General features: G+C 44.0%; 1 protein-coding gene across 6 annotated transcripts in view; it reads right to left on the reverse strand.

Annotated features, from left to right (window-relative positions):
• HTT (huntingtin) overlaps positions 1-25307 on the reverse strand; it is a 381175-nt gene that overhangs the window by 17050 nt on the left and 338818 nt on the right. For 4 of the 6 annotated variants that reach the window (XM_084859889.1, XM_084859888.1, XM_084859886.1 and 1 more), the window contains 6 exons: positions 18325-18480; positions 15072-15262; positions 14666-14780; positions 13386-13599; positions 2209-2314; positions 706-868 (listed from right to left, as the gene is read on the reverse strand). In XM_084859889.1, coding sequence (XP_084716015.1) covers positions 706-868; positions 2209-2314; positions 13386-13599; positions 14666-14780; positions 15072-15262; positions 18325-18480 — 945 coding nt within the window. Of the gene's footprint in view, positions 1-705; positions 869-2208; positions 2315-13385; positions 13600-14665; positions 14781-15071; positions 15263-18324; positions 18481-21683; positions 21797-25307 lie in introns of those variants that run through there. The other 2 variants (XM_084859890.1, XM_084859892.1) reach the window with 2 other exon arrangements.

Below are 25307 nucleotides of genomic sequence, written 5' to 3' on the forward strand. Positions count from 1 at the left end.
TACTTTCCCCCCTAATCATTGCCACCATATTCTATGCATTCTCCTGAAATAAAGGACCAATTGTTATTTCAATCCCCTTCCCACACTTTTTTTTTTTTTTTTGAACTTGAGGTCTCACTGAAAGGGCAACCCGAATTAAATGGGGGGAAATAAAAAACTGCATGCCCAGTACTTTTGTATACATACATCCAAACAGTTTTGAGTTGTAGGGAAGATACATGAATATGGCATTAAGGGTCTGGGACTCCACAGGAATTAACACTGGGAATCACTAAAGACTCCAGACACCATTCTTCTATAGTTGCAACACTGCAGAGATGCCATTCTTCTATAGTTGCACCACTGCACTGTAAACAATATGCTTAAAACTCAATTTCATATCCTTTCTCCATTAAATCGGAGTCAGTGTCAAATACATATATAAACTATGACTTAATTAGGGTCTGTTTGTTCTAACAGCAGATTATCAAGTGCTTTTAACAAGCATAAGAACATTAGGACTGGCTAGTGCCATTGCTCCTCAGAGGTTGACTGTCGTGATGAATTTGCCACCTACTTTGCAGCCCCCCAAAATGATTGTATTTGTTTCAACCTGGTAGCCAAAACTGGTTAAAGTGCAAGCAAAATTGAAAAGAGACAAGGCATTACAAGTAAGCAAACTAAACAAAAAGAAAAAAGGAAATGTGGGAAAATACTTTTTTTTACCTTATATACTACAGTTGCCATAAATTGTGGATATGGCTGCTGGTTAGATAAAAACTCTCCAATGACTTTATTCATTACATCTTGTGGTGGGAAAAAGTCATCAAGAAATTGAGGGAGGATCCGAGTTACTACTCTGGCTTCAAATGGAAATCCTTTTCTGACCCTAAAAACAAAATGATATAATAATCAGTAACCATCTCATTTCACAATATTTAGGTTAATCTTGTCAAAATAGATTGTATTCATCCTAGTCAGTGTCCAGAAGGATTGAGAAAGGGTTCTTCTTCCTCTATCCAATGTTGAGAATCCTTTTAGAGTGATCTGGATGTTTCTATAGGACCTCCTCAGCTGAAGGGCGCATAATAAGACCTTTTGGCCCAGATTCAAAGTTTACCCCATACAACTGATTAAGAACTCTCATATTGTTCAATACTTTCAGCAACAGGGAGTGCTTTTTTAGAATTATTCTTAGAAAAAGTAGAATCTCTCAAGGTAATATAAAAAGTGGAAAACATAGAACAGCCAAGTTCTATGGAGGTTGATCATCCCTTCAGGAATTTATGGCTCAAGCTCCCTGGTCTGGGCTTCCCTCATGTTACAAAGCCATCTCCGCATGTGGCTGTATGCACACCACGTTATAACCACTTGATAAACACTTGTCTGCTGTCATCCCACTGAGAGGTTTGCTTTTTTAACCTCACTAGGAGCTTAGCCTGACTGGTTTGGTATTGTCTCAAGTGCAGATAAGTGGGTATTGAAACTGGTCCTGGCTCAGGTTTCCTTCTTTCCTTGTTTAACAAGCCCCCTCAGATAAACAGTGGGATAAACTGTGGACCTTGGATAAATTTTGGCAAGAAGCTGTTTCATGCCTACTACTTCTCCCAGTTGGAGTCTTATGCTCCTGCCAGTGGTTCCTTTCTGTCCTAGCTCTCTCTCTCCTTGCCAACTTTTCTCCGCTTCAACCTCTCTGACTTCCCATCAGGATGCTCACTGATGTCATGATTGGTCACCCCCTTTCTTTGAAGTAAATCAAACTTCTCCTTTTCCAGCTAAGCTTGGCATTGCCTTGCCTTAAGACTACCTGCCCCTTGTATCCATTCCACCTATTCCCACTGTACCTTCACAGAGCTTCCACTTCTCATACAGCTCTCTCTTGTCATTTCTTTCTCTCTTACTTGGCTGTTCTGTAGTTAGTTCTTCACAGTTTATAGGATCATAAACTACATACATGATCTTTTCTAGTCCACAGATGTGTTGACACATGAAACTAATTACTCAAAGTATTTCATACCTGTCTAATACTGAATACTGAGAGGGTCATTTCTGGATAGCAGAAGTATTGTTTATATCTAGATATTTTCTGAATCTCTGGACTGGATTTAGATTACATTCATATTATTAGAAAAGAATTGGGAAATGGCATTTAAATTGTATCCTGACTAATATCACCTATGAATAGAATCAATACTAAACTACATTTGCTTTATGATTATCATTTCCTACCTGTCAAAAAGAACAGAAACTCGCTCCATGGCCACAATTACAGACTCACTGTCTGGGGCTGCTTGAATGTGATCCATAACTCGTCCTGGACTGATTTTCTCTTTTCCTAAAGGCAAAGTACAAGCAAGACAGTTTTAAAATAAAAGGGAAACCTCTAATTTATCAATCCAGCTCATTTCCACAAAGTTAATCAAAGTAATGCAGGCCTGGATAATTTACCACTGCACTACAACGGGAGGTACTAGCATACATTGACAAGCGCTCACTTTCAGTAACTGAAATTCATCCAATAAAACTAAACCAGTTGGTGCTCTGGACATCTCTACTGATAGAACTGCATTAACTGTGATACTGCATGGGTCTTTCTGGCAAACCTGTGCCAATGTTTCATGCTAGTTTTGTGCCACAAATCCCGAGTTTTGTGCCACCAAGAGTGTGAAAATGACATACCTTTAGGTAGGGCTTGGTGAAGGCAAAAAATCCACATTTTCATATCACCTCCAATCCTATGCCAAAGTTTTGTGCTGGTTTTGTGTCACAAATTCAAAGTTGTAAAGTGGGTTGTAACCCATGAAAGCTCATGCTAATTTATTAAAATATCTGAAAAACTAAAACAGTTATTTGAATGGGTGAAACTCTCCCCTAACTGATGATGGAGAAAGCCCCATTGCACTCAGCAAGACTTAACTAAAGTGGCACAAAACTTGGGATTTGCAACACAAAACGGTACAACACTACGACATACATTCGGAGGTGATATGAGAATGTGGGGGTTTTGTCTGTGTTAACTTTCATATTGATGCATCAGTACAGAGTTGTGGGTGGTAGCAAAACCCTCAGGATGGCACAAAAGAACACAAAACTAGCACAAAACTTTGGCAGAGTTTGGAGATGATATAACAAAGTTGGGTTTGTGTGTGTTAACTATGAATCCACATTTGATGTATCAGTACACAGTTGTGGGTGGCGGCACAAAACTTGCTATTTGTGGCACAAACCTTTGTCATATGTTTGGAGGAGATACTAGTTTGGGGGTTCACAGTTAAGAGGCCATGATGGGTCCTAGGGCTAACTATCCTTAGTGGATAGTTAGCCCTAGTGGGTCCTAGGGCTAACTATCCCTACTCTGCCCCCAATGCTGAACTCACACATGACAATTGTGCATGTATGCACACACAGGAAAAAAGGGCTATTTCTGTACAACAATAATGCAAAAGTACATTTTTCTACATATTTTCATGGAAATTATCTTGCATGCTTTCCTGGAAGCACAAGATTAATATCTCATCCATGGCAGAGAATTCAAATACAAACACAAGCTTCCTCTTCTATAGCATACCCTGCGCCCCTCACACACACTCAAAGAGATACAGATGGCTTCACTGAGACACAACAGGCAAACAGGGCAGGATACACACACACACATGCATGCATGCACACATACACTTGAGCCAGGTGGAATTAAAAAAGAACAAGGAAATCCCTTCTGCAGACAAGTAGTAACTCTACACTTATCTTTACGGTCAAGTCTCAGTCATAACTGGGACTTCACTCACTGGTTAAACACACTGAAAAGTAGTAGAATCATAGAATAGTAGGGTTGGAAGGGGCCTACAAGACCATCAAGACGAACCCCCTGCTCAATGCAGGAATCCAAGTCAAAGCATCCGTGACAAATGGCTGTCCAGCTTTACCTTGAATGCCTCCAGTGTGGGACAGCCCACTACCACTCTAGGTAATTGGTTCCATTGTTGTAACAGTTAGGAAGTTTTTCCTGATGTTCAGCCGGAATTTGGCTTCCTGTAACTTGAAGCCATTATTCCGTGTCCTGCACTCTGGGATGATCGAGAAGAGATCCTGGCCTTCTTCTCTGTGACAACCTTCCAAGTACTTGAAGAGTGCTATCCTATCCCCTCAGTCTTCTCTTCTCAAGGCTAAACATGCCCATACCTTCAGTCTCTCCTCATAGGGCTTTGTTTCCAGTCCCCTGATCATCTTTGTTGCCCTCCTCTGAAATCTCTCCAGTTGGTCTGCATCCTTCTTAAAATGCAGTGCCCAGAACTGGACACAGTACTCCAGATGAGGCCTAACCAGTGCTGAGTAGAGGGGAACCAGTACTTCATGGGATTTGGAAGTTATACTTCTATTACTGCAGCCCAAAATAGCATCTGCCTTTTTTGCAGCCACATCACATTGTTGGCTCATATTCAGCTTGTGATAGACAACTATTCCAAGATCCTTCTCGCTTGTAGTATTGTTGATCCCCCATCTTGTAACTGTGCATTTGGTTTCTTTTTCCTAGGTGCAGAACTTGGCATTGATCCCTATTAAATGTCATTCTGTTGTTTTCAGCCCAGCACTGCAGTCTAGCAAGATCACTTTGAATTGTGTTTCTGTCTTCCAGGGTACTAGCTATCTTGCCCACTGTTGTGTCATCTGCAAATTTGATCAGCATTCCCTGCACCTCCTCCTCCAAGTCATTAATACAAATGTTGAAGAGCACTGGGCCGAGAACTGAGCCCTGCGGTACCCCGCTTGAGAAGATCCCATTGATCAGCACTCTTTGAGTCCAATTCTGTAGCCAACTGTGGATCCACCTGATGGTTGTTTCATCTAACCCACTTTTAGCTAATTTGCTAATCAGTATTTTTCTTTCCCTTTCTATCCCTCTTCTAACTACTACAAGGATGGATGAGAAAACTGTCTGGGTCCCAAAGTTCTTGAATTTCTTTCCAAAAGCTTCCAAGTCTGACATGATTTCTTCGTAGGTCCACTTGGCGGTATCATTTGTTCCCACATGGATGAGAAGAAAGGGATACCTGTCAGTGGGCTTTATCAGTGCAGGCAACCCTTCAGTCATGTCTCTAATCCATCCTCCTGGGAGACAGCATACCTGGTGAGTCCATGGATCGTTGCGACATACTTGGGTTTCGATCCCACTGAGCAAGGAGTCTCCCACTACTATTACTCTTCTCTTCTTCTTGTTGTAGACCTTGGTTTCATTGCCTCTGCTTGACTGACCTTCAGCCTCTTGCTCACTGCCATGTGGGGTCCCCTGTAATTCTTCCTCTGCAGGCTGTCGTCCAGTCTCATCCTCAAGTATCTGGAAACGGTTCCATAGTTCCACTACTTCCACTGGTGCAGAGTGGCTTCTAGTTCTTCTCCTCCTGTCACCCTTTTCCAAGGAGTATTCTCTACTTCATTTTTCCTTACCTCAGCATTTTCCTCTTCTGTCTCAGCTTGCTGTTGCTCTTCTGATTTCTGTACTTCGCTTTGCTGTAGTTCCACCGTTCTGTCCAAGAACTCTTCATCTTCTCTCATTCCCTGGAGTGCCAACACTCGCCGCTCCAGTCCTCTTACTTTTTCTTCCAACAGCGTGATCAACTTGCACTTGTTGCACATGTAGGCCATGTTGATCTCAGGCAAGAAAGCAAACATGGCACAGACCTTGCAGGTCACCACCACTGGAGAGTCTTTTCCTTCCATAGTCTCTACTCCCTTTACGTTTCTAGCTTTCTGATTGTACTGGGCTAGCCTTTGCTTTGTCCTCTATTCACTGGAGGTTAAAAACAGAGTCCCGCTGGTATGGAAGTGTGTGTTACAAGAAAAAGAAATTAAAAAAAATGTTAGGGAACTCCCCCTTGACCTTCTCTGCCAAACTCCGGTTTGCTCTCCCTGTTCACTTGCTCTGATCGCTCGCTCTCTGGGAGCTTAGTTGCTTGTATAGCCACTAGACCAGCTGGAGCAGCTTCCTCTGCTTTGCTCAGCTAGGAGGCAGGAAAAACCCACAGGCCCAGTTCTCACAAAACAGTTGGACAGAATTGTGCCTGAACATTTTCATGTTTCAGGTTCTACAAGGGCTAAACACATGCTCTTTTTTATTTGAAAGCTGTGAATCTGAGCTAGATGGTGGGTTGGTGCAGCCCCCTTAGCCCAATGGTTAATCTGGCTGTGAGAAACAAATACAGGAGACAGGAAAGGGCAAGGCTTCCAAGAAGAAAGTGTCAATGGACTGGAGATCATGGAAGGAGCAGGAAGCAGAAAGCATAGAGGATGCACTTTGTGCATTGTTGAGGGAGATATTGTGATGATCATGCAAAAAGAATTCTACAGCAGAGAGGTCACACACAGAGCAGTTATCGGTGAAGACAAAATCAAGAGTGTGCCAAAGGCAGAGGGTGGGGGATTCTGTTCAGAGCTGCATGATCCCTTTGGGAGACAGCTGCTGCAACTGATTTCTGGGTTGCTATCTCCAAGTGTTTCTTTTGCAGATACTTATTCAATCACTTTAAGTGCACAATGGCCCCGATATTCCCCCATTTTTGGAACCATAAAAAGAATGGAATAGACCTGTAACCTCCTCTTGAGAATTGTTCTATTGCTTTGATGTGCACCAGGTTTTGTATAGTCTTCAGAAGTCTCCGATGCATTTCTGGGTTCCTTTAACTTGCGGAACCTGTCCCTGGGTATACCCTGAGAAATGCTCTCCAATATCCAGGCATCTGTGGTAGAAGAATGCCAGATGTGCAAACAGTATTGAAGACATCCCAATTTGCAAAGGGTGTGGGACTGGACTAATGTCAGGCCTTTTGGTTCTTTCCTCCCTTTTAGGAAGATGGCTGGCTAGAGGTTATGGAGGACATAGAGGTCATTGTTGTATTCATGAATTGGACCCAATGATTTTTGGAGCCCTTGTATGCTTTTCACTTGGGCATGGGTTTGGAGGTGCAAGAGGACTGGAATTGCTTGACCTTTTGCTCATCCTTCTTTGCTGTGATTAAAAAACTCTTTTTGTCTCCTGTTTCTATTAGCATAGCATCCATGGATGTCTCCAAAAGTTTGTAACAAGAAAAGGGTGAATTCACCAGCTGGGGTTGGGAGTCTGGTTCCACATCCCAGCTGCAAAGCCAAAGGTTCCTATGTGCATTACATTACAGGCAAGGGCCCTAGCTCTAAGTGGATGGTGCCTATTGAAGAGCCTTAAGGAGAGCTGCAGATCGAGAAATCTTCCTTAGGCCATCCTTGACTGAGAGATATTAAAATCAGACAATGCTAGCTCCTCTGCCTAGAGATGAGCATCCCTAGCAAATAGAACTGGTGATATAGGCAACAGATGAGGCCTCAAAACGACACCCTCAGTGCTTCTTGATCAGTTTTTGCAGACATCCTTTAAGAAACCTATACTCTCAACTGGAATGACCAATGATAGGGCCAGAGTGGCTAAGAAATCATGTGCTTTTGTGCGACCTTGAAACTTTCTATAACATTTTCCAAAAAACGCTTATGAACCAACTTCCCAAGAATTTTGCACCTAGATGGTATAGACCATTCTGTTCGCACTATCCATTCAAAGAATTCTGGGTAAGGCACAGTTGACAGTTTAGGTCAAGGGTGCAGAACCTCTTTCAGCCCAAGGGCTGAATTCCATTTTGAAAAAGCTCTTGGGAGCCACATTTCAGTGGTATTTAGAGATACCACCAAATGTGAGATAATCACCAAAACGTGAACTTGTCAAAGTTCTCTAAATTCCATTTCAAAGCTCGTTCCAACTCAAGTCTGTATCACAGGGGTCCCCAACCTTTTTGGACCCATGGGCACATTTGAGAATTTGAGAAACTGCTGTGGGCACCACCACAAAATGCCTAATCAGTGGATCGCTGTTTCAGCATATACCTGTCGCATCTATGTATCTTAGGCTGCATCTTATTCAGCAAAAGCTTTTGTTCTGTGTCTATTGGACACCGCAACATCTCTTTAAAAAGGGATTGTCTAATTCACCTTGTTCCTGGCAGAGCAATACAGCAAATGCTTCTTTTAAGCATATATTTTGGCAATGTCCATTAGTTGCTTCTTTTTGTGGGGAGGTTATTACACAGAAAATTTTTGAACTGGGACAGTCTTTAATATTCACTGATGTACACGCTCTTGTGAATTATTTACCTGCTTCATGGAAATGAAGCAAATGGTCGGCATAAATGGATTCTCTATGCCCTTTTGACTGCTAAAAGACTGATATTACAACCTTGGAAGGATAAACACTCACTTCCTTTAATGCAATGGATTGAGGACCTTACAATGCTTTCAATATTTGAATGGGTGGCATATCGATGCCACTTTCAAATGGATACTTATTTGGATACTTGGTCTGCTTTTGTTGAAGCCTATCTTATGTATAATTGCCATTAAGTTGTATGCATTTCATACAAATTCATGTATGTATATTAAAAAAAATGGGGGGGGGAAATTTGGGTATCACATTGGGAACCCCTTTGCAGGTAAAGGGGACTCCTGCCATATCAGATTTTGAACTTTGTTTTTTTCTTTTTGCATGAAAATCCACGAGTACTTCTGCGTGTACTTTTCCAACGTAGGCAACAATTGTGCACATCTCTGAAATGTATGCATTCTTCTCCCATTAATTAAAGCATATTTGTACGCATTTCTCAAAAGTACACATTTTATCATGCACATTTTTCAAATGTACACATGCTGTCAAATGCAATTTTGGGGGTCCACAAATCACGCTGCAAGTTCAGAAATGCATCTGAGACTTTGTTTAGTCCAGAAGGTGGGAACTGGGTAAATTCTCACCCAAAATGAACTGAAACTAATTCCTCTTCCATCTCTAGTGGTGGTGGGGCCGAAGGGAAAATGGGTGGGCCAAAAACACCAGCATATTTTAACTTAAAGCTCTTACTTCCAGTAACTAAGCCTTAGGAGAGATGTTTCAATAATTTAAAATGGGGGGAAAAAATCACAAAACAGGGAACAGTGGTTGGGGGAACGAGGCATGGCCACCTGAAGAACCCCTGAGGGCCTGGCTGGTACCCTAGGCAGGCTGGATTTGGTTCCTGGGCCTGAGGTTCTGTACCCCTGGTTTAGGCTGCACCTAGGGAAAAATTGAACTACCTTCCTTGGGCATTGTAGTTAGAACCCCTGTAGAAGCCTTCTCCCCACAATTGCTGTTCTGAGTTGTGGGAATGAGTTCAAGGCAGTACCCACTGCCTTGATCAATTCTGAGGAAAATACTCTGATGGGCTGCCACAGCCTGACTCTCTTCCTTGGACAGTTCATCCCCCTTCTTCTGTAAGCATTCCCCCAAGATGTCTGAATGCACAGAGGATGCATCCGCTAAAGGCCTGTATGAGGCAACTTGCTCATGGGTATGTGTATATACCCCACAAGGGTATCCAAATCCTACAATGGGAGATTGCCTGAGATAAGAGATTATCAGTGGCAAAACCTACAGTGAATCGTGAGTTATGGTTGAACTGAACACACAGATGCTGGGAAATCATTTTTCCAACCATAACGCCGACTCCCTTTCAAATCACAATGCACCAGCACAGGTGTGGCAAATGACAAAGGGCAGGAGCCCACTGAGATGCACATGTGACTGTTGAACCACAGGGCTCTGGGACCTATCAGTCCACAGCCTGAGTGCTTGGACCTGTGCATGCCAAGTTAGATTTGCACCTTCATTTCATGTTGATTAAGCATCTCTGGTGTCTGCTTCTGTAGCCTTCTCTGTACCTGAAGATCAAGCTGCCTATAGTCCTGTAGCAGTGAAGGGGTTATCAGCTTGAGTGCTGGCTAGCAGAAAAGTTGGGATACAGAGGGAAAGCCAGTGACCAGCAGTACAAGGGTTAACAGCTTGGCCCCGATTGGGCTGTACCACCACTGCAGGGCTTAACAGCCCCTATAGCCTACACCTCTTGTCCCTCTCCCTGTTTCTCCTAGCTCTCCCAATCTTGTGCCATCAGCAGAAGCTGCCAGCAGCATATAGTATTGCAGGGGAAGTACTCATTGTAGTAGCTAAGAGGCTTCAACGATCAGTTGGTACATCATAGCTGAAAATGCATCCCCAGCTAATTACAAGCCACTACAAATGTATACTCCGCCACTAATAGCCTATTAACATGAACAATGAGCTGATACAATTTGTAGCTAGCGACTGGAGCTGCTTGAAATTAACTCCTGCACTTGTATAGGCACGTAGAAATGTGGTAGAGGCTATGGAGCGGGGGGTGGGTGGGTGATGTTTGCCCTTGCCATGCTGCTGCAGCCCAATGGGGGGGCCAAAATGTTATTTTTGTTGTGCTGGGTGCTGGCTTTCCTCTCTCTACCCAGTATGACATCCTAACTTCTGCTCTGCCAACCAGAACCCAAGCTGTTATCCCCTTCACTGTTGACAGTGGCACATGGGGTGGTGGTGGTGGAACAAATGGGAAGTGAGATATGGGGTGGAGGCTATGAGTTCCAAACTTTTAACCCCTGTACTGCTGGATTTCCCTCAGCTGTTTTCACTCAGGCATGAGGGGACAACCCTGACTTGGCAAGCATATCTCACGGGTCTGAGCACTCAGGATGTTGGCTGATAGGTCCCAGAGCTCTGTGGTTCAACAGCCACGTCTGCATCCCAGTAGGCTCCTGCCCTTCGTCACTTACCACACCTGTGCTGGCCCCTTTGCCCAAGGTGTGTTGAGGTCTGAAGGGGGGTTGGCGTTATGGTTGGAAAAATGATTTCCCAGTTTTTGTGTGTTCAGTTGAACCATTAACTCACAAACCACTGTAGGTTTTGAAATTGATATGACAGGTTTTGTTAGGAAGGGTGTGGAGACTGTGGTGTTTATCAACACTGGAGTTGTAAAAAAAGTTTTCCCCACATTTAGAGCATGGCGATACACCAGCCCACCCATCCAAACAATGGGTTTGCTCGAAGAATACTATAATCACAATAGATTTCCCCTCCAAGGAATCTCAGTTCATGCTGGGGTGGGAGCTTGTGGAGAAGGGCTCGTGCCTGCAGTGGGGGTCTGGCGATGCAGGCTTCAGGCTGGGGGCACTGGTTTGGGGAGGAACTCATGCCTGGGTCTGCTATGTTGGGGCTTGTGCTGGGGATGGTGTCTGGGGTGGGGGTTCATACTAGGAGTGGTGGTCAGGGGGGGGGGCTCGTGCCAGGGGTGGGGGATCTGGTGGGAACTTGGTGAGGGGTTTCAAGCTGGGGGGGCAGTTGGAGGGGTGGTTTTGGGAGGCGTTGTACCTAGGCCTCTGGCGTAGAGGCTCATGGCCAATCTAACTGGTGGGGTGGAAAGGGGGGTCACTGCAGGTGGAGCCAAGGACATCACCAGAGGTGGACTGAAGAGCACCTATTTTGCTATACACAAGCCTTTTGCTACACAGTTTAACCCACCAGCCCCCCCCCCCGACATTTCTCCAAAGTAACAACACAAAGAAAGCAGTTTGTGGCAGAGCCCACTTATTGAAAGGAAGAAATCCATTTCACACACAGGCAAACTAAGGCAGCAGGCAATTAAAGTCAATGACTGCAAGAAAGAGAGTGAGTTTGGGTTACATATAATCACAGCATACTAAGTTCACAGAACCAACAGAGAGCAGGCTTTTACAAAAGGAGCTTAAAAACACACACCAATTTCTCCAGAGTATGTCACAACACAGTGAAAGGCATTTGTAGATGAGCCTACTTCTCCAAGATTTAAATGGAAGGGAGATGGGAGACCAGGAAACCCATTTCACACACAAGCAAACTGAGGCAGCAGGCAATTAAGAGTCAATAATTGTAAGCGAGAGAGTCTGGGTTATATAATCCCTGGTGTTTTTTTTAAGTGTGGCCCAGGAAACATTAAAAAGGAAGATTTAGCTAGGAATATGTATTAATGTGCACCACCAAAAGGAAAGAAAGGATTTTTAAAACTACATGTTCACAGTGTGACTCAGATGCATTATATAGAAAACAAAATGGATTCCAGGCCCAAATTTACAAACAGTTCAACCATTAACCCCTCCCTTCCCCCGCAAATGTATCCAGAGTAACAGCACAGATAAAGCAATTTCTAGCAGACATGGCTTCTCCAACACTGAAAGCAAAGGGGGGGGGGATGACACACCCATTCCTCACACACATACACATGCTTACATGGGAGCAAGTCCCACTGAATTCATTGAGACCTACTTCTGAGTAGACCTACCTAGGATTGCTGTATATATCCCATCATGTAAAGCACCTGGCACACACAAGCAAATAATGCCAATGTGCATTATCACAACAACAACAACAACAATAATGTGTCATCTTAAGTTGCAGCACCATAAATGGAAAAGGATTTATATTAAGGATAGAATCCACCCACACCAAGCACTATATACAAACATTCCATCCTTTGCAAAGTCTTCCATTGCACTGGAAGAAAAAATGCTGGGCAGTTGCTGGCACTCTGTCTCCAGCTCCAATTGGAGGAGTGCAGGATCAAGGACCAGAGAGGGCTCAGCCTCCAGAGTGTTTTTGTCTCTCAGCTCAGAACATGTGAAATAGTGCAGCTCTAAGCTATATGGACCAGAAAGGAGATGGCAGAGCCTGCACACAGCTCATAGCATAGGGATGTATGAGAATTTTGTTTTTGCTCGCAAAATGAGTGAGCATGCCTTGTTTGCAACTTTGAATGCAATTGCAAGCAATCTATCCATAAATTGTGTTCATAGATTTGCTCGTGTTAGATTTGTGCAAATTCCCCAAATTTGTGCAAATTTCCCAAGTAGACTGAATTAGCTCTGCTTTAGTCTATGCAGCAAATTTAGGAAATGTGCGTAAATTTGGGAAATTTGCACAAATTGAAGAGGAGAAAGTTGTGCAAATTTCACATTTGATCACGGCTCAATATGCACAATTTTTCCATTTGCGCAGAGTGAGCATCAATCACAAATGTAAACGGGAATCAGGTGTGAGATGAGCAGTGAGACGATGTTTGGAGAATCCTGGCAATCTCAAACTTCACTTGCCCAACCCTATCATAGGAGTCCCGCTCCCAGCCAATGAGGAGGGAGGGATAGCCAAAATGCTGGCTCCTTCATCCATCACTCCCTTCTCCCAGCTGGGGTCAGGGGAGCTTACTGACACCTCATGGGGCAAGGATTAGGAAGAATAGGTCAGAAGCAACACAGGCAGTATAATTTCTTGCATTGCCTTCCACCCATTCCTTGCACAATGAGGTGTTTCAATATTTATTTCAGTGTTTAGTGAAGCGTTACTTGATCATCTCTATTCCCAGGGTTACAAACAAGTGAGGGGTGTGTGTGGAATCAAATGTATGATTAAAACAATTTCTGGGAGGTGTTCTTTCATAAAGTGTGCATTTTCAGTACTAAAAATGGATGCATACCTGTGTACATGCAAGTCAGCATTAACCCCAATGCTGCCATGGCTCTGTGAGGGCTGTGTACATTCACTCTGTCTACACTCAGTTTAACTAAAGATTCACAATCCAGCCTAGAGAGTTGCTCTGAAAGGAGGAGTCGTTCCAAACCTCTAAGAACACAGTGATAAATAATGGATGGTGTTGATTCTTCACTTCCAGACAATATCACTCCACACATCTGAAAACAAAAAGAAAGAAATTTTAAAATCTATAGATATGTAAGCTCACTACAATAAGGCCAATATGGAAAACTCAATTTAGAATACAATAGGACTCAGTAACATCAAAATAATTATGATAGGCAAATACAGCAACTTTGCAAAGTTATATTACCACATTCCCACTATGAAGCATGACAAAGTCTAGCACTACAAGATCTACTGCTTTGTCAGGTTCCTATCTCTCATGAGCATTTTCTCAGACTATGCCTGAACAACAGAGCCTTTTCTCACACTGAGCTGGCAGGGTACTATCTTACTTGCTCAACCTTTCCCCTTCTTCCCTCAAATAGCTTATTTGTAGGATACTGGAAAAGCTGCATGCTTCTAATATGCTTTGTTATCCAACAGTACTATAAATAAGAAAGCAAAAGCACTACAAAACCTTCTGTAAATGTGCAAAGCAGGACCAATGGAGTCACCTATCGCCTTTTGCAGCAACAGGAGTATACAAAGACATGGCTGAGCTTTACCAGTACAGAAACCTTCATAATAGCAGACACCAAATCTGCTTCCACAAAGTTTTAAAATTCAGCTTCCATCTATTCAGAAATGCTTTAACATATTAATTGATATTACATTCGACTCCCAGATATGCTGTGTGAGAATGCTTTAAATTCATACAAATTTATTCATAATAAAGTACAAGGGTACACACAAGGGCACCATTATAGGTTGGAGACCATTTCCTTTGGTCTACATTTCACTAGTATCAATTATGCTAATTCATCAAGTGTATTTTACTTCTCAAGGTAAAAAGCAAATTATTTTATTTTATTTATTTATTTATTACATTTATATCCCGCCTTTTTTCCTCCAAGGAACTCAAGGTGGCATACATAATCCTCCTCCTCCTCCATTTTATCCTCACAACAACAACCCTGTGAGGTAGGTTGGGCTGAGAGTATGTGACTGGCCCAAAGTCACCCAGTGAGCTTCCATGGCCGAGTGGGGACTAGAACCCGGATCTCCCGACTCCCAGTCCAGCACTCTAGCCACTACACCATCGATATAATTCACACATACCTGTATAATTCCTGAAGAGAATTCAGGACCTACATCAAGTGGGTAATTTTCTATTAAATAGAATGCCACCGCACACATTACTAAGACATGCTGCTGGTTGTGGACATTCACACAGCTGTTAAGAAAAGCAAAATTAATTATCATATGATTATAAACTATTTCCTTCAAATGTTAAAACCAAATGTTCTATAATCTTTACACAGATGGAATTTTCAAGGAAGACTAAATAACTTTTTGACAACACTTAGAAGTAGGATTGGAAGAAATAAGTATTTCTAAAGTCTCACCGCTGTTTCAAGGTTGCTAAAACCTTTCAGTTTAAGGTAATGCTGCATTTTCAACTCTACAACTAAGAAATTCTGTTAAACAAAGGTAACAGCAGAGAGTCCATTATGTTAACACCTACTGTGCAATTCCTCTCAGATTGGTAAGCAGATATTCAGTGATGATTGGAATGAGCTGCTTTGCGGTTTCATCTAGGAGGTCACACTCAAGGATGTAAAGAATCCCATGCAGAGCTCCTATTCGGCTTGGCATGTGAGTGCTGCGTAGTGTGGATTCCAGCAGACGACTTACAGGCTCTGCGACAGCTTTATCCTAGTAGACATAAAACAGTGCATGGAAAATTATGTTGAATTAGTTCACAAATTGGTAACTATAGCTAAAGTTAATATACCATTACTTTTGAAAAGTTAATTAAAGTTAATATACATTACTATATTAAAGTTAATATACATTACTATACCATTATAGTAATAATTTTCAAGGTTATTCATATTCAAGATACACTGCTTTTCTTTAAAGAAATGATACCAATAACTCTTGGTGTGCCATTTGGTGAGCTAATATCAGAGGACCCTTGTAAATACAGCTTGCATCTGTGGCAGGTTCTGTCTCTTACACTTTGTGCTGAAATCAAGATAAAGACTGAGGAGAAAGGCAAGACTCTGGAAACAATGTTGCAAATATTTGCTAAGGATGTCTCCACACTGGCTTTCCAGCACATACTTTGATGATATCATGAAGTGCAAAGAAGTGCAATCAGAGAAGCCTTTAGATCAGGGATAGAGAACTAGACCATGGGGCTTTTCTATCTGGCCCAGTGGCCCTGCCTCTTTTCTTTGGTCCCACACTGCTCCCTCCCACTGTGATCAGCCATGGTTTCCTGTTGTCCTGCAGTGATCCACACTGCCTTCCTTCCCTGGCTCTGTCCACCTCCCCCAGTGCCCCACTGCTTCTCCTTCTGCCAAGCCTCCCCAGCTCAGCCATTGGTTTCCACCCTTTCCTATGTGGCTTCTGTACTGCACTCAACAGAGCTCGTGCACTCCCAACGTTTTCTCTAGTCAATGAGGAAGGGAGGAAAAGCAAAAAAAGAAGATAACAGTGCCGCCTACTGGCTTCTCAAGTAGGGATCTTTGCCTGTGAGGACAAGGACAAGGGTGTGTGTGTGTGTGTGTGTGTGTGTCTGTCCAGGTGGTGGGGGTGGGGTTAGCTGTTTAGGAGGTGTTGAAAATGCCAAGAAATTGTCCTGTCCCCACTTAGGCAGGCGTCTGGGGAGAAAGAGCTACAAACTCAAAAGGTCCCACAGGAACTCAGCCCCAACAACAAAAGCCTGCTCAACAGCACCCTCCTTCCCCCTTGCATGCAAAGATCCCCGCAGGAAAAGCCAGCAGGCAGCACTGTTACATCATCTGGATTTTCCTTTTCCTCATCTGCAGAATTGCAAGTATGTCAAGGCAGTAGGGGTGGGCAGGCTCGCTTACGCCCACCAAGTGCAGGCGCTCACCGAGTTGCTGCCGCCACCTGCCCCCATGAGCTGGGCTGTGCGAGCCCTGGAGGGCTCAGCAAGCAGTCTGGGAGCGCCTCACAGCTCCCACTCCTCAATGCGAGCTGCCATTTTTACACAAGAACTGCTCAAAGAGCTTCAGCTGTTGGGCAGTATAGAAATGAAATAATAAAATAAATAGATGGCAGCTTGCATCAAGAAGTGGGCGGCTGCTGTAGAGTGGGGGGAAGAGGAGATGAGAGGTGCTCCCTTCTTCCCCTCTTGTCCCTGCTACAGCAGTGGTGGTGGTGACAGGCTGGTCAGTTTACGTAAGCCTCTTACACTTATGTAAAATGACAAGCCTGTCCCTGTTGCTGCTGCAGGGGTGGGAGGAGGAGAGGAGCGTCATTCTCCCCCACACGTCCCTGCTACTGCAGCAGTGGCGATAGGCGGCTCGCTAAGGGATTGGGTGCCTGTGTGCTTGCCTGACTCAGCACACGCGGAGTCAGACAAGTGCTGGGGTCTGTGGACTGGCATCCGGGGACCAAGCTGGCAATTCCTTGCTGGGCTTCGAACCCCAACTGGATGCCTGCACCATCCCTACAAGACAGTCACTCTTTATGAGCAGCTTTTCATTTGGCTGCTCTTCTCTAAAGAATAGGTTTCAAAGGTGCCCTCCAAAAGTTTTCTGTAGTGGAAAATGAAGCAAGGGAATGTATGTTTTGTGTAACTTTTAAAAGAGGGGAGGATTACAGCAAATTAAAAAAAAAAAGATAGCAGCTTTTGTAGTGAAGTTGAATGGTTAGCTCAAAGGAGTTGGAGAGAGTTTTTGGCTTCAGCTCCACCCACCAGTGCCTTTGGTCCCACCCACCACCAGTATGCAGTCTATAAGTGGTTACCCCCAAGGGACTGAGGCTCTCAATATAAAAATGGTTTCCAACCTCTGCTCTAGATGAACGGCTTCTATGAATTCCTACTTTCCTGTGAGTTTTGATAAGTGAAGCAGGGGAATGGGGAAAGAATATGGTAGTTTCTCATTCCCTGCATTCTAGTCTTGATATTTCTACAACATGGGATATCAAGTTAGAAATAACCTCAGAGGGCTGAATTCAATGTTAGTCCTACTTAGAGTAGATCCACTGAAATCAACGGGGCTTAAGTTAGACTAACTTTAGTCCCATTCATTTCAATGGGACTACTCTAAGTAGGACTAATGGTGAATACAGCCCATTGTATGTGAAATTATGTTGTTGCTAGGGAGAGAGAACTGGGTGTTATCTGGATACTGATTGCACCCAATTCCAGATGACTTCTCCCAGTGATTTCATGCAGATGTTAAACAGCACAGTGGATAAAACAGAACCTTGAAGAACAAGTGCCAAGGTGCTGAGTTATAGCTCCCCAGCACGACATTATTTATTTATTGATTGCATTTATACCCCGCCTTTTTTCCTCTTGCAAGGAACCCAAGGCAGCTTACACCATCCTCCTCCTCCCCATTTTATCCTCACAACAACAACCCTGTGAGGTAGGTTGGGCTGAGAGTCTGTGACTGGCCCAAAGTAACCCAGTGAGCTTCCATGGCCGAGTGGGGACTAGGACCTGGATCTCCCAGCTCCCAATCTAACACATTCTGGAACTGGCCATGCAGGTAGAGGCAGAACCACTGGAGCAGAGTGTCCCTGATCTCTATCCTGGATAGACAGTCCAGAAGGATACCACAGTCCATGTTCCTGAAAGCTACTGAGAACTACAGCATAATAAACAGGAACACACTCCTCATATCACTCTCTTCTACAGGTCATCCACACCAGTTGACCAAAAGCCAATTCAGAAACGGTCCTAGAAAATCATTATCATCCAGAAATGCCTTATAAATAAAAACAATTCTTACCATTCTAAGAACAGCAGCTGCCTTACATGTAGCTGGTACCAAATATTGAATAAGGATTTCATCTTCTGATGGGTGTACCTTCCGTAGTTCTGTTAATGTTGTGTACATCATTTCAAACTGATTCCTTTCTGTAAACAAGTCAGATACTGCTAAAAGCTGCAAGTACAAAAGCACAACAAAACATTTATGTCTTTTAAAAGGTGTTTGTGACGAAATACTCATTTTAATGCAGTAGATGTAATATACTTGAAACAGCTTTGCTAGAAAGAAGTTTGAAAAGAAGAATGTTAAAATAATTAATTTTGCTTAAAAATGAGTATGTGTTAAGATAAATCACATACAGAATATTGGGCTTACTGCAAGTTTTCTTTCTCTTCTGAGGTAAACAGAACATTCTGACTAGGGTAACTCCTCCCATAAGACTCTAAGGGCCGGGCCAGTCGAGACAAATTGTTTCTTCTGGCATGGGGTGGGTGGTGGGTGGGATCCCCTTTCAGTTCAAGACATGCTGTATCAGGAAAATCCATTCAAATAAAAATGCAGTATGGAACAGTGAACTGACCTGATAAACACTGAAAACAAATTACACCCAGTAACAACACTACCACCAGGAACAAACAGGTTAATAGCACAGATAGAAGGAAGTTTCCATTAACTCAGTATACCAGAGTGGATGTCCCAAAGGAGACCTGCTCTCATCTCCCCTGCAGAAATCAGCAGAGCAGATGGGACAGAAGAAGCCCTCTTTACTTCCAAAGCGAAAGAACACTCATAATAAATCCAGTGTTCTGTTCTCCTTTGGAGGAGGCGCATATCCTGAATAGGGTTGCAAGAAAGCAATATCTCCTGTTCCAAGAGGGCTTTTCTGCTGTTAAATCACAGAATCATAGAGCTGGAATGGGCCATTTAGGCCACCAAGTCCAACCCACTGCAGGAATCCAATTTAAAGCATCCCTAATAGAAGGTTGCCCAGTCTCGACTTAAATACCTCCAGTGACGGAGAGCCCACCATGTCCCTAGGCAGTTGGATCTATTGCCTGACTGCTCTGACCATTAAAAAGTTTGTCTTGATGTTCAACTGAAAACTGTCTTGCTGTAACAAGCCTGTAATTTTGTGACCTATGGTCTTGGATGACAGAGAACAGGTTGAGGCTGTGTGCCAAACCTTTAGGTGCTTGAAAATTGTTATCATACCCTCCCCCACCCCCCTCAGTCTTCTCTTATCAAGGCTAATCATACTCAGTTCCTTCAATCTTTCCTCACAGGACTTAGTTTCTAGTTCCCTGATTATCTTTGTTGCCCTTCTCTGAGCTTGTTACAATTTATATGAATCTTTCTTAAAGTGTGGTGTCCACACTGGACACAGCATGCGAGGTGAGGTCTGACCACTGCAGAGTAGAGTGGAACTATTACTTCCTGTTATTTAGAAACTAAAAAAAACTAAAATTGTGTTTGTGGTTTTTGTAGCCACATCACATTGCTGACTCAGATTCATCTTGTGACTGACTACAACGCCAAGATCCTTTTGACACATACTATTGTCAAGCCAAGCATTTGATTTCTCTTTCCTAAATGAAGAACTTTGCACTTTCTCCATGTAAAGTCATCTTATATTTTGTTTCTGTGTTCTAGGAAGGAATCCTACTGAGATAGGCAGCCACCTCCAAACTCAGAGGCAACCACCTATCCAATGCAGGGCAGGAGAAGCGCGGAGGGGATTGTCCCCTCTGCACTTCAGCCGCCCTGCAGTTGCGGCTAGACAGCTGATTTCGGCTGTCTAGCTGTGGGAAGGCAGAGCGGGGGAAGTGGTTGATGGAGGACACGTTGGATGTGCCATACTAGCATTTCCCCACCCCAGAACGCCCCCAGGAACGCCCCATTTTCACTGCTCCGCACCCCTCTTCCAAGTGCAGAGTATGGGGTCGCTCCGAGCTGCCTGTGAGGCGGTGCAGGAGGGGGGGCTCTGAGGTTGGTTCCCAGAAACCAACATATCCTATGGCCGTCTAGCCGCTGACTAGCGGCCATAGGATTGCTCCCCTAAGGTGCTGTCAGGATTCCCTTTTTGCGTGGCTGAGAATTCCAAGAGCCAAATCAACACTCAGACCAGAGGTTGCATTTCCAAGGCTTTAATTCTATTTACCCTAATGAGGCATACAGATGCAAATTGCTAGAGACTCACAGAACACAAAAGAAACAGCCTTCAGGGAGTTCAAAGGGAAACTACGAAAGTTGATCTCCGTTTGGGAAAAAGGCAGCAAGCTCTCTTAACTTAAGGGGTGGGATGGGAAGATCGCCCCCTCTCCTATGACATTTCCAGGTGCAGCTGTTGATGCCGAGCCAATCAGGCAGAGCACTGAAGTTCAGCCCCTGCAGCTTCCTGCTTGTGCCTGCGTCTTGCATCTAAAAATTCAGGTTGTTCTTCCCTCGCCTCCCCCTGTCCGCTTTCACTCTCAGGGATGTGTGAAGTGGGGGGAGGGCTCTCCATGCAGCTGTACCTCTGAAGCCTGGGAAAGTTCCTCCCCCACATATTGCAGCTCTTCCTCAGAATCTGAGCTACTCTGACACTCTATATGGTCAGAGGCAACCCTGACAGGTATTAGCTATCCCACCCAATTTTGTGCCATCTACAAATTTGATAAGCATTCCCCCCACCACTTCCTCCAAGTCATTAATACAAATGTTGAAGAGTACAGGGCTCAGGACTAAGCCCTATAGCACCCCACTTGATACATCTCTCCAGGTTGATGAGGAACTCAAGCACTCTTTGAGTATGGTTCTCCAACAAGCTGTTGATCCACCTAGTAATAATGCCAACCAGCTCACACTTAACTAGCTTGCTAATCAGAATATCATGGGGCATTTTATTAAATGCCTTGCTGAAGTCAAGATATACTATGTCCACAGCACTTCCATGATCTATTAAGGAAGTTACCCAATCAAAAAAATGAAATAAGATTAGTCTGGCAGGAATTGTTCTTGACAAAGCTATGCTGTCCTTCAGTGATCACTGCATCAGCCTGTTTGTCACATATGCCAGATGGGACGTAGATCCTCTTTTGAGAGAAGACTGAGCCAAAATAGGAGTTGAGCATTTTGATCTTTTCCTTGTCCCCTGTCAGAATTTTGCTATCTTCATTGAGTAGCCGATCTACTATTACTTTTGTTCTCCTTTTACTTTGAACATATCTGAAGAAGCCCTTCTTGTTATTCTTAGCACCCCTCACCAACCTCAGCTCATTCTGAACTTTATCCTGCTTACACCATCTCTGCAATTCTGGGGTATCTGCCTGTATGCTTCCTTAGTAACTTGTCCATACTTTCACCTCTTAAATTGGCCTTTTTTCATCACTGCTTTTTGTGCAGCCACATTGGTTTCTTTTGTTGTCTTCCTTTCCCCCCATCATTGAGACCTCAGCATCTCCTTTTTTAGGAATTCCTGCTCCTCCTGAGCTCCTCCTCCGGTTAGGTTTTCCTGTCATGAAATGCTACTTATCATTGCTCTGAGTTTATTAATATCATGTTTCCTGAAGTCCAAGGTACACATTTCATTACATTTAGCTTTAATTTTCCTTCAAGGTTGAATGGGATTACAACATTGTAGCCCAAAGGCTATAATCGTAGAGGCATAGTTATTAAAGAACTGGGCTTGGGCAGAATTATTATTAACAACTTTAAAGCATTTAATATTTTTAGTCACAGTTTCTAGGTACTGTACAGAGATTTAAAAAAGATAGTTCCTGCTTGCAGTCATATAATCTAATACAGGGGTCTCTAATGTGGCAGTCCTGCCACTGCAACTGCCAAACCAGGTGGAGGAGCCCATCAAGGTATTCCCCCCTCTGCAAGTGAATGGAGTGATTTCTCCATTCACTTGTATGGGGAGGGGGAATGTTCTCTTTGCCAAAAAATGGCTAGAGCGGGGAGAGGCTTTGCCCACCCTCCAACTGATTTTCAGCAGGGGGCTTTCCACCTCCCTACACAAATCAATGGAGTGATTCTCCATTAACTTTAAATAGGGATGGACCCCCCCTGCCAAAAAATGTTTGTAGCGCTCCCCAGAAAGGACCCTAGGGGAAACTGGGTCCTTCCTGGGGGGGGGGGGCTTCACCCACCCTCCAGCCGATTTTCAGCAGGGGTACTTTTTCTCAGACTATACAAGTGAATGAAGAAATTGCTCCATTCACTGGCATGGGGAGACAGGGAGGGAGAGGGGGAAGGGGAGGAGAGGGGAAGAGAGAGAGAGAGACAGAAAGAGGAATGAGAGAGAGAGAGAGAGAGAGAGAGAGAGAGAGAGAGAGAGAGAGTCCAGGTTAGGTGTGAGGCCCAAGGGAAGCAGTCTGCACACAGTGTTCATTGTCTATTCGGTGTCACACTAAGCAAGGCAAGATCCAAATGAGACAAAGCTAGACCTTGAAGAGTGTACTGCATAAACTGCTGACTGGAGAGTTCTCCCATAATGTGCTCTTGTTCTAGCAAAGGACTGCAGTTGACTGAGGCCTTAAGAAGCCTGGCAGAGCCTGGTCTTTTGGTGGCTCCACCCCTGCTGGAAGCTTGACTGCCATTCTTAAAGGGCCAGTGTCAGTTTCTGCAGTCTCATGCTCCTGCATGGCTGAGGGACAGGAGAAGCTGCAAGGGAGTCATCCTCAGAGTGAGATGATGGGAGAGTGACATCCTCTGGCCGAGCAGGTATAGAAGAGGGTACTGAGGACTTCCCCTGAGGTGGGATGACCTGTGACCTGTCTGAATCCAAGTCCTCCTCAGTGTAGTGTGCAGCCTCAGAACCAGGGGACATATGAGAGAGAGAGAGAGAGAGAGAGAGAGGGAGGGAGAGAGAGACAGAGAGAGAAGCCACAGTGAGCAGCACAGACACAAGGTGCACAATCATGTGCACACACACACTAACAGAGATAAGGGGGCACTCACAACATTTTTGTGATTGGCCCCTCACCCCCCTACAGCAGCCAATTTGTAGTGGTGCCCAGGGCACTTTTTCAAAATGCCGATTGTGCCCTATGGGTCCAAAAAGGTTGGAGACTCCTTTTCTAATACATGGTGAAAATCACACTAGGTCTCTTCCTGAATGGAAGAGGAATTACTCCAGTATGGCAGACACTTGGGGTCACATTATCCCTGCAATTTGAAGGATCATTCTTTCTAACTCTAGAAATACTATTTCTTCACCACCAGTGTGTCAGCTCAAGGTCACATAGTGGACCTCTTCTGAGTGGTCGAGGGCCTTCTTGGAGTATGTCCTGTGAGCAACAATTTCAGCCCTTAAAAGCCCACTGGACATTTTACTGGACATTTTGCAGATAAAGCCACTCGTATCCAAGCTGACTTAGAAGCTATTGTTTAAATAGAGTCAGAGATGGAGAGTGCTATTTAGTACTATTATTATGGATATCTTTCAGCTTGTGCAACCTGAAGATGTGGACAAACTGCTTGGAGGATTGAGGCCCACCAGTTCTTCTCTGGATTCTTGCCCATCCTGGCTTGTAAAATCAGCCAGGACTGGGCTGAGCATTTGGATCCGAAGAGTGATTAATATCTCCTTGAGGGAAGGAGCTACGGGGTGATCCTCTGTAGCTTAAAGGAAGCAGTGATGAGGTTACTATTAAATCAACCTAGTCTAGATCCAATCATTTCTGATAATTACATTCCAGTGTGAAATTTCCCATTCTTGGGCAAGGTGTTGGACTGTGTGGTAGTCTCTCAACTCCAGGTAGTGTTGGATGATGCTGATTATTTGGATCTATTCTGAGTTGAGGCCTGGTTTTGGGACAAAAACAGCCTTGTTTGCTCCTAGGAGATTACTTAGTCCAGGGTATGGTCATCGGGAAGAGTGACTCTTGGTTCTCCTGGACCTCTTGGCAGCTTTGGTACTGTCAACCATGCTTTTCTTTTGGATCATTTATTCAGGTCAGGCATATGGGGATATGGTGTTCTGATAGTTCTGGTCATTCTTGAAGCTGGTGCTTGGGGACTTCTGCTTCACCTCAAGGCCACTGGCCTGTGGAATGCCACAAACTTCCATTTTCTCCCCTATGCTTTTCAACATCTACATGAAACCACTGGGGGAAATCACTGGGAGGTTTCAGGTAAAGTGTTATCAATATGTGGATGACACTCAGCTCTTCCTCGTTTCCTTTTGATGTTTCTAGAGAGGCTGCTGAACTCTCATATTGGTGTCTGGAGGAGGTTTTTGGCATGGGTGAGGGCAAACAAGCTGAGACTTTGTCGAGACAAGACAGAGGTACTGCGGATAGGGAAATTAACTAATCTGGTCCCCCTGAAGGACAAAATATGAAATCTGAGAGTGCTCCTATACTTGATGTTAACCGGGGAAGCTCAGATGGTAGTGGTGGCCAGGAACACTTTTTACCAGCTTAGGCTGGTATGCTACCTACAACCCTATCTGGAGAGGGCTAATCTTGCCTCCATTATTCATGCTCTGGAGACATCCAGGCTGGAATACTGTAATGTTCTCTGTATGGGTCCGCCTTTAAAGTTGGCTTGGAAACTTCAGCTAATGCAAAATATGTCCAGCTGGATATGAGGGCTGGGTGGGTGGTTCATGTGAAACTGATACTGCTCCAGCTACACTGGTTACCAGTGCATTTCCAATTTAAAGAGCTGGTTTTAATCTTTAAAGTCCTAAACAGTTTGAGCACAAGGTACTTGACAGACTGCCTTCATCCCATACCAGCTTGCCTGCACTCTGAGGTCATCAACAAAGACCCCTCTCACTTGCTCACTGACAAAGATGTTTAGGTTGATGAGTACAATGAGATGGCCTTTTCAGTAATGGACCTGCACCTCCGGAATGAGCTTCCATTGGTGGTTTGTCAAGTCTCTTGTGAAGGAACAGAACTGTTTTATAATATTGTATACAGTTTGGATGTTAAAGGGTTAACCTTTCTCTGTATATGCTGGTCATGTAAAACCAAAAGGTCAAAAGTTCCACCAAGGCTGTAAAAGTAGAG

This window comes from Heloderma suspectum, chromosome 5, assembly GCF_057233095.1.
Source record: "Heloderma suspectum isolate Gila_16-S chromosome 5, 16-S_ref, whole genome shotgun sequence".
In the NCBI taxonomy this organism is placed as follows: domain Eukaryota; kingdom Metazoa; phylum Chordata; class Lepidosauria; order Squamata; family Helodermatidae; genus Heloderma; species Heloderma suspectum.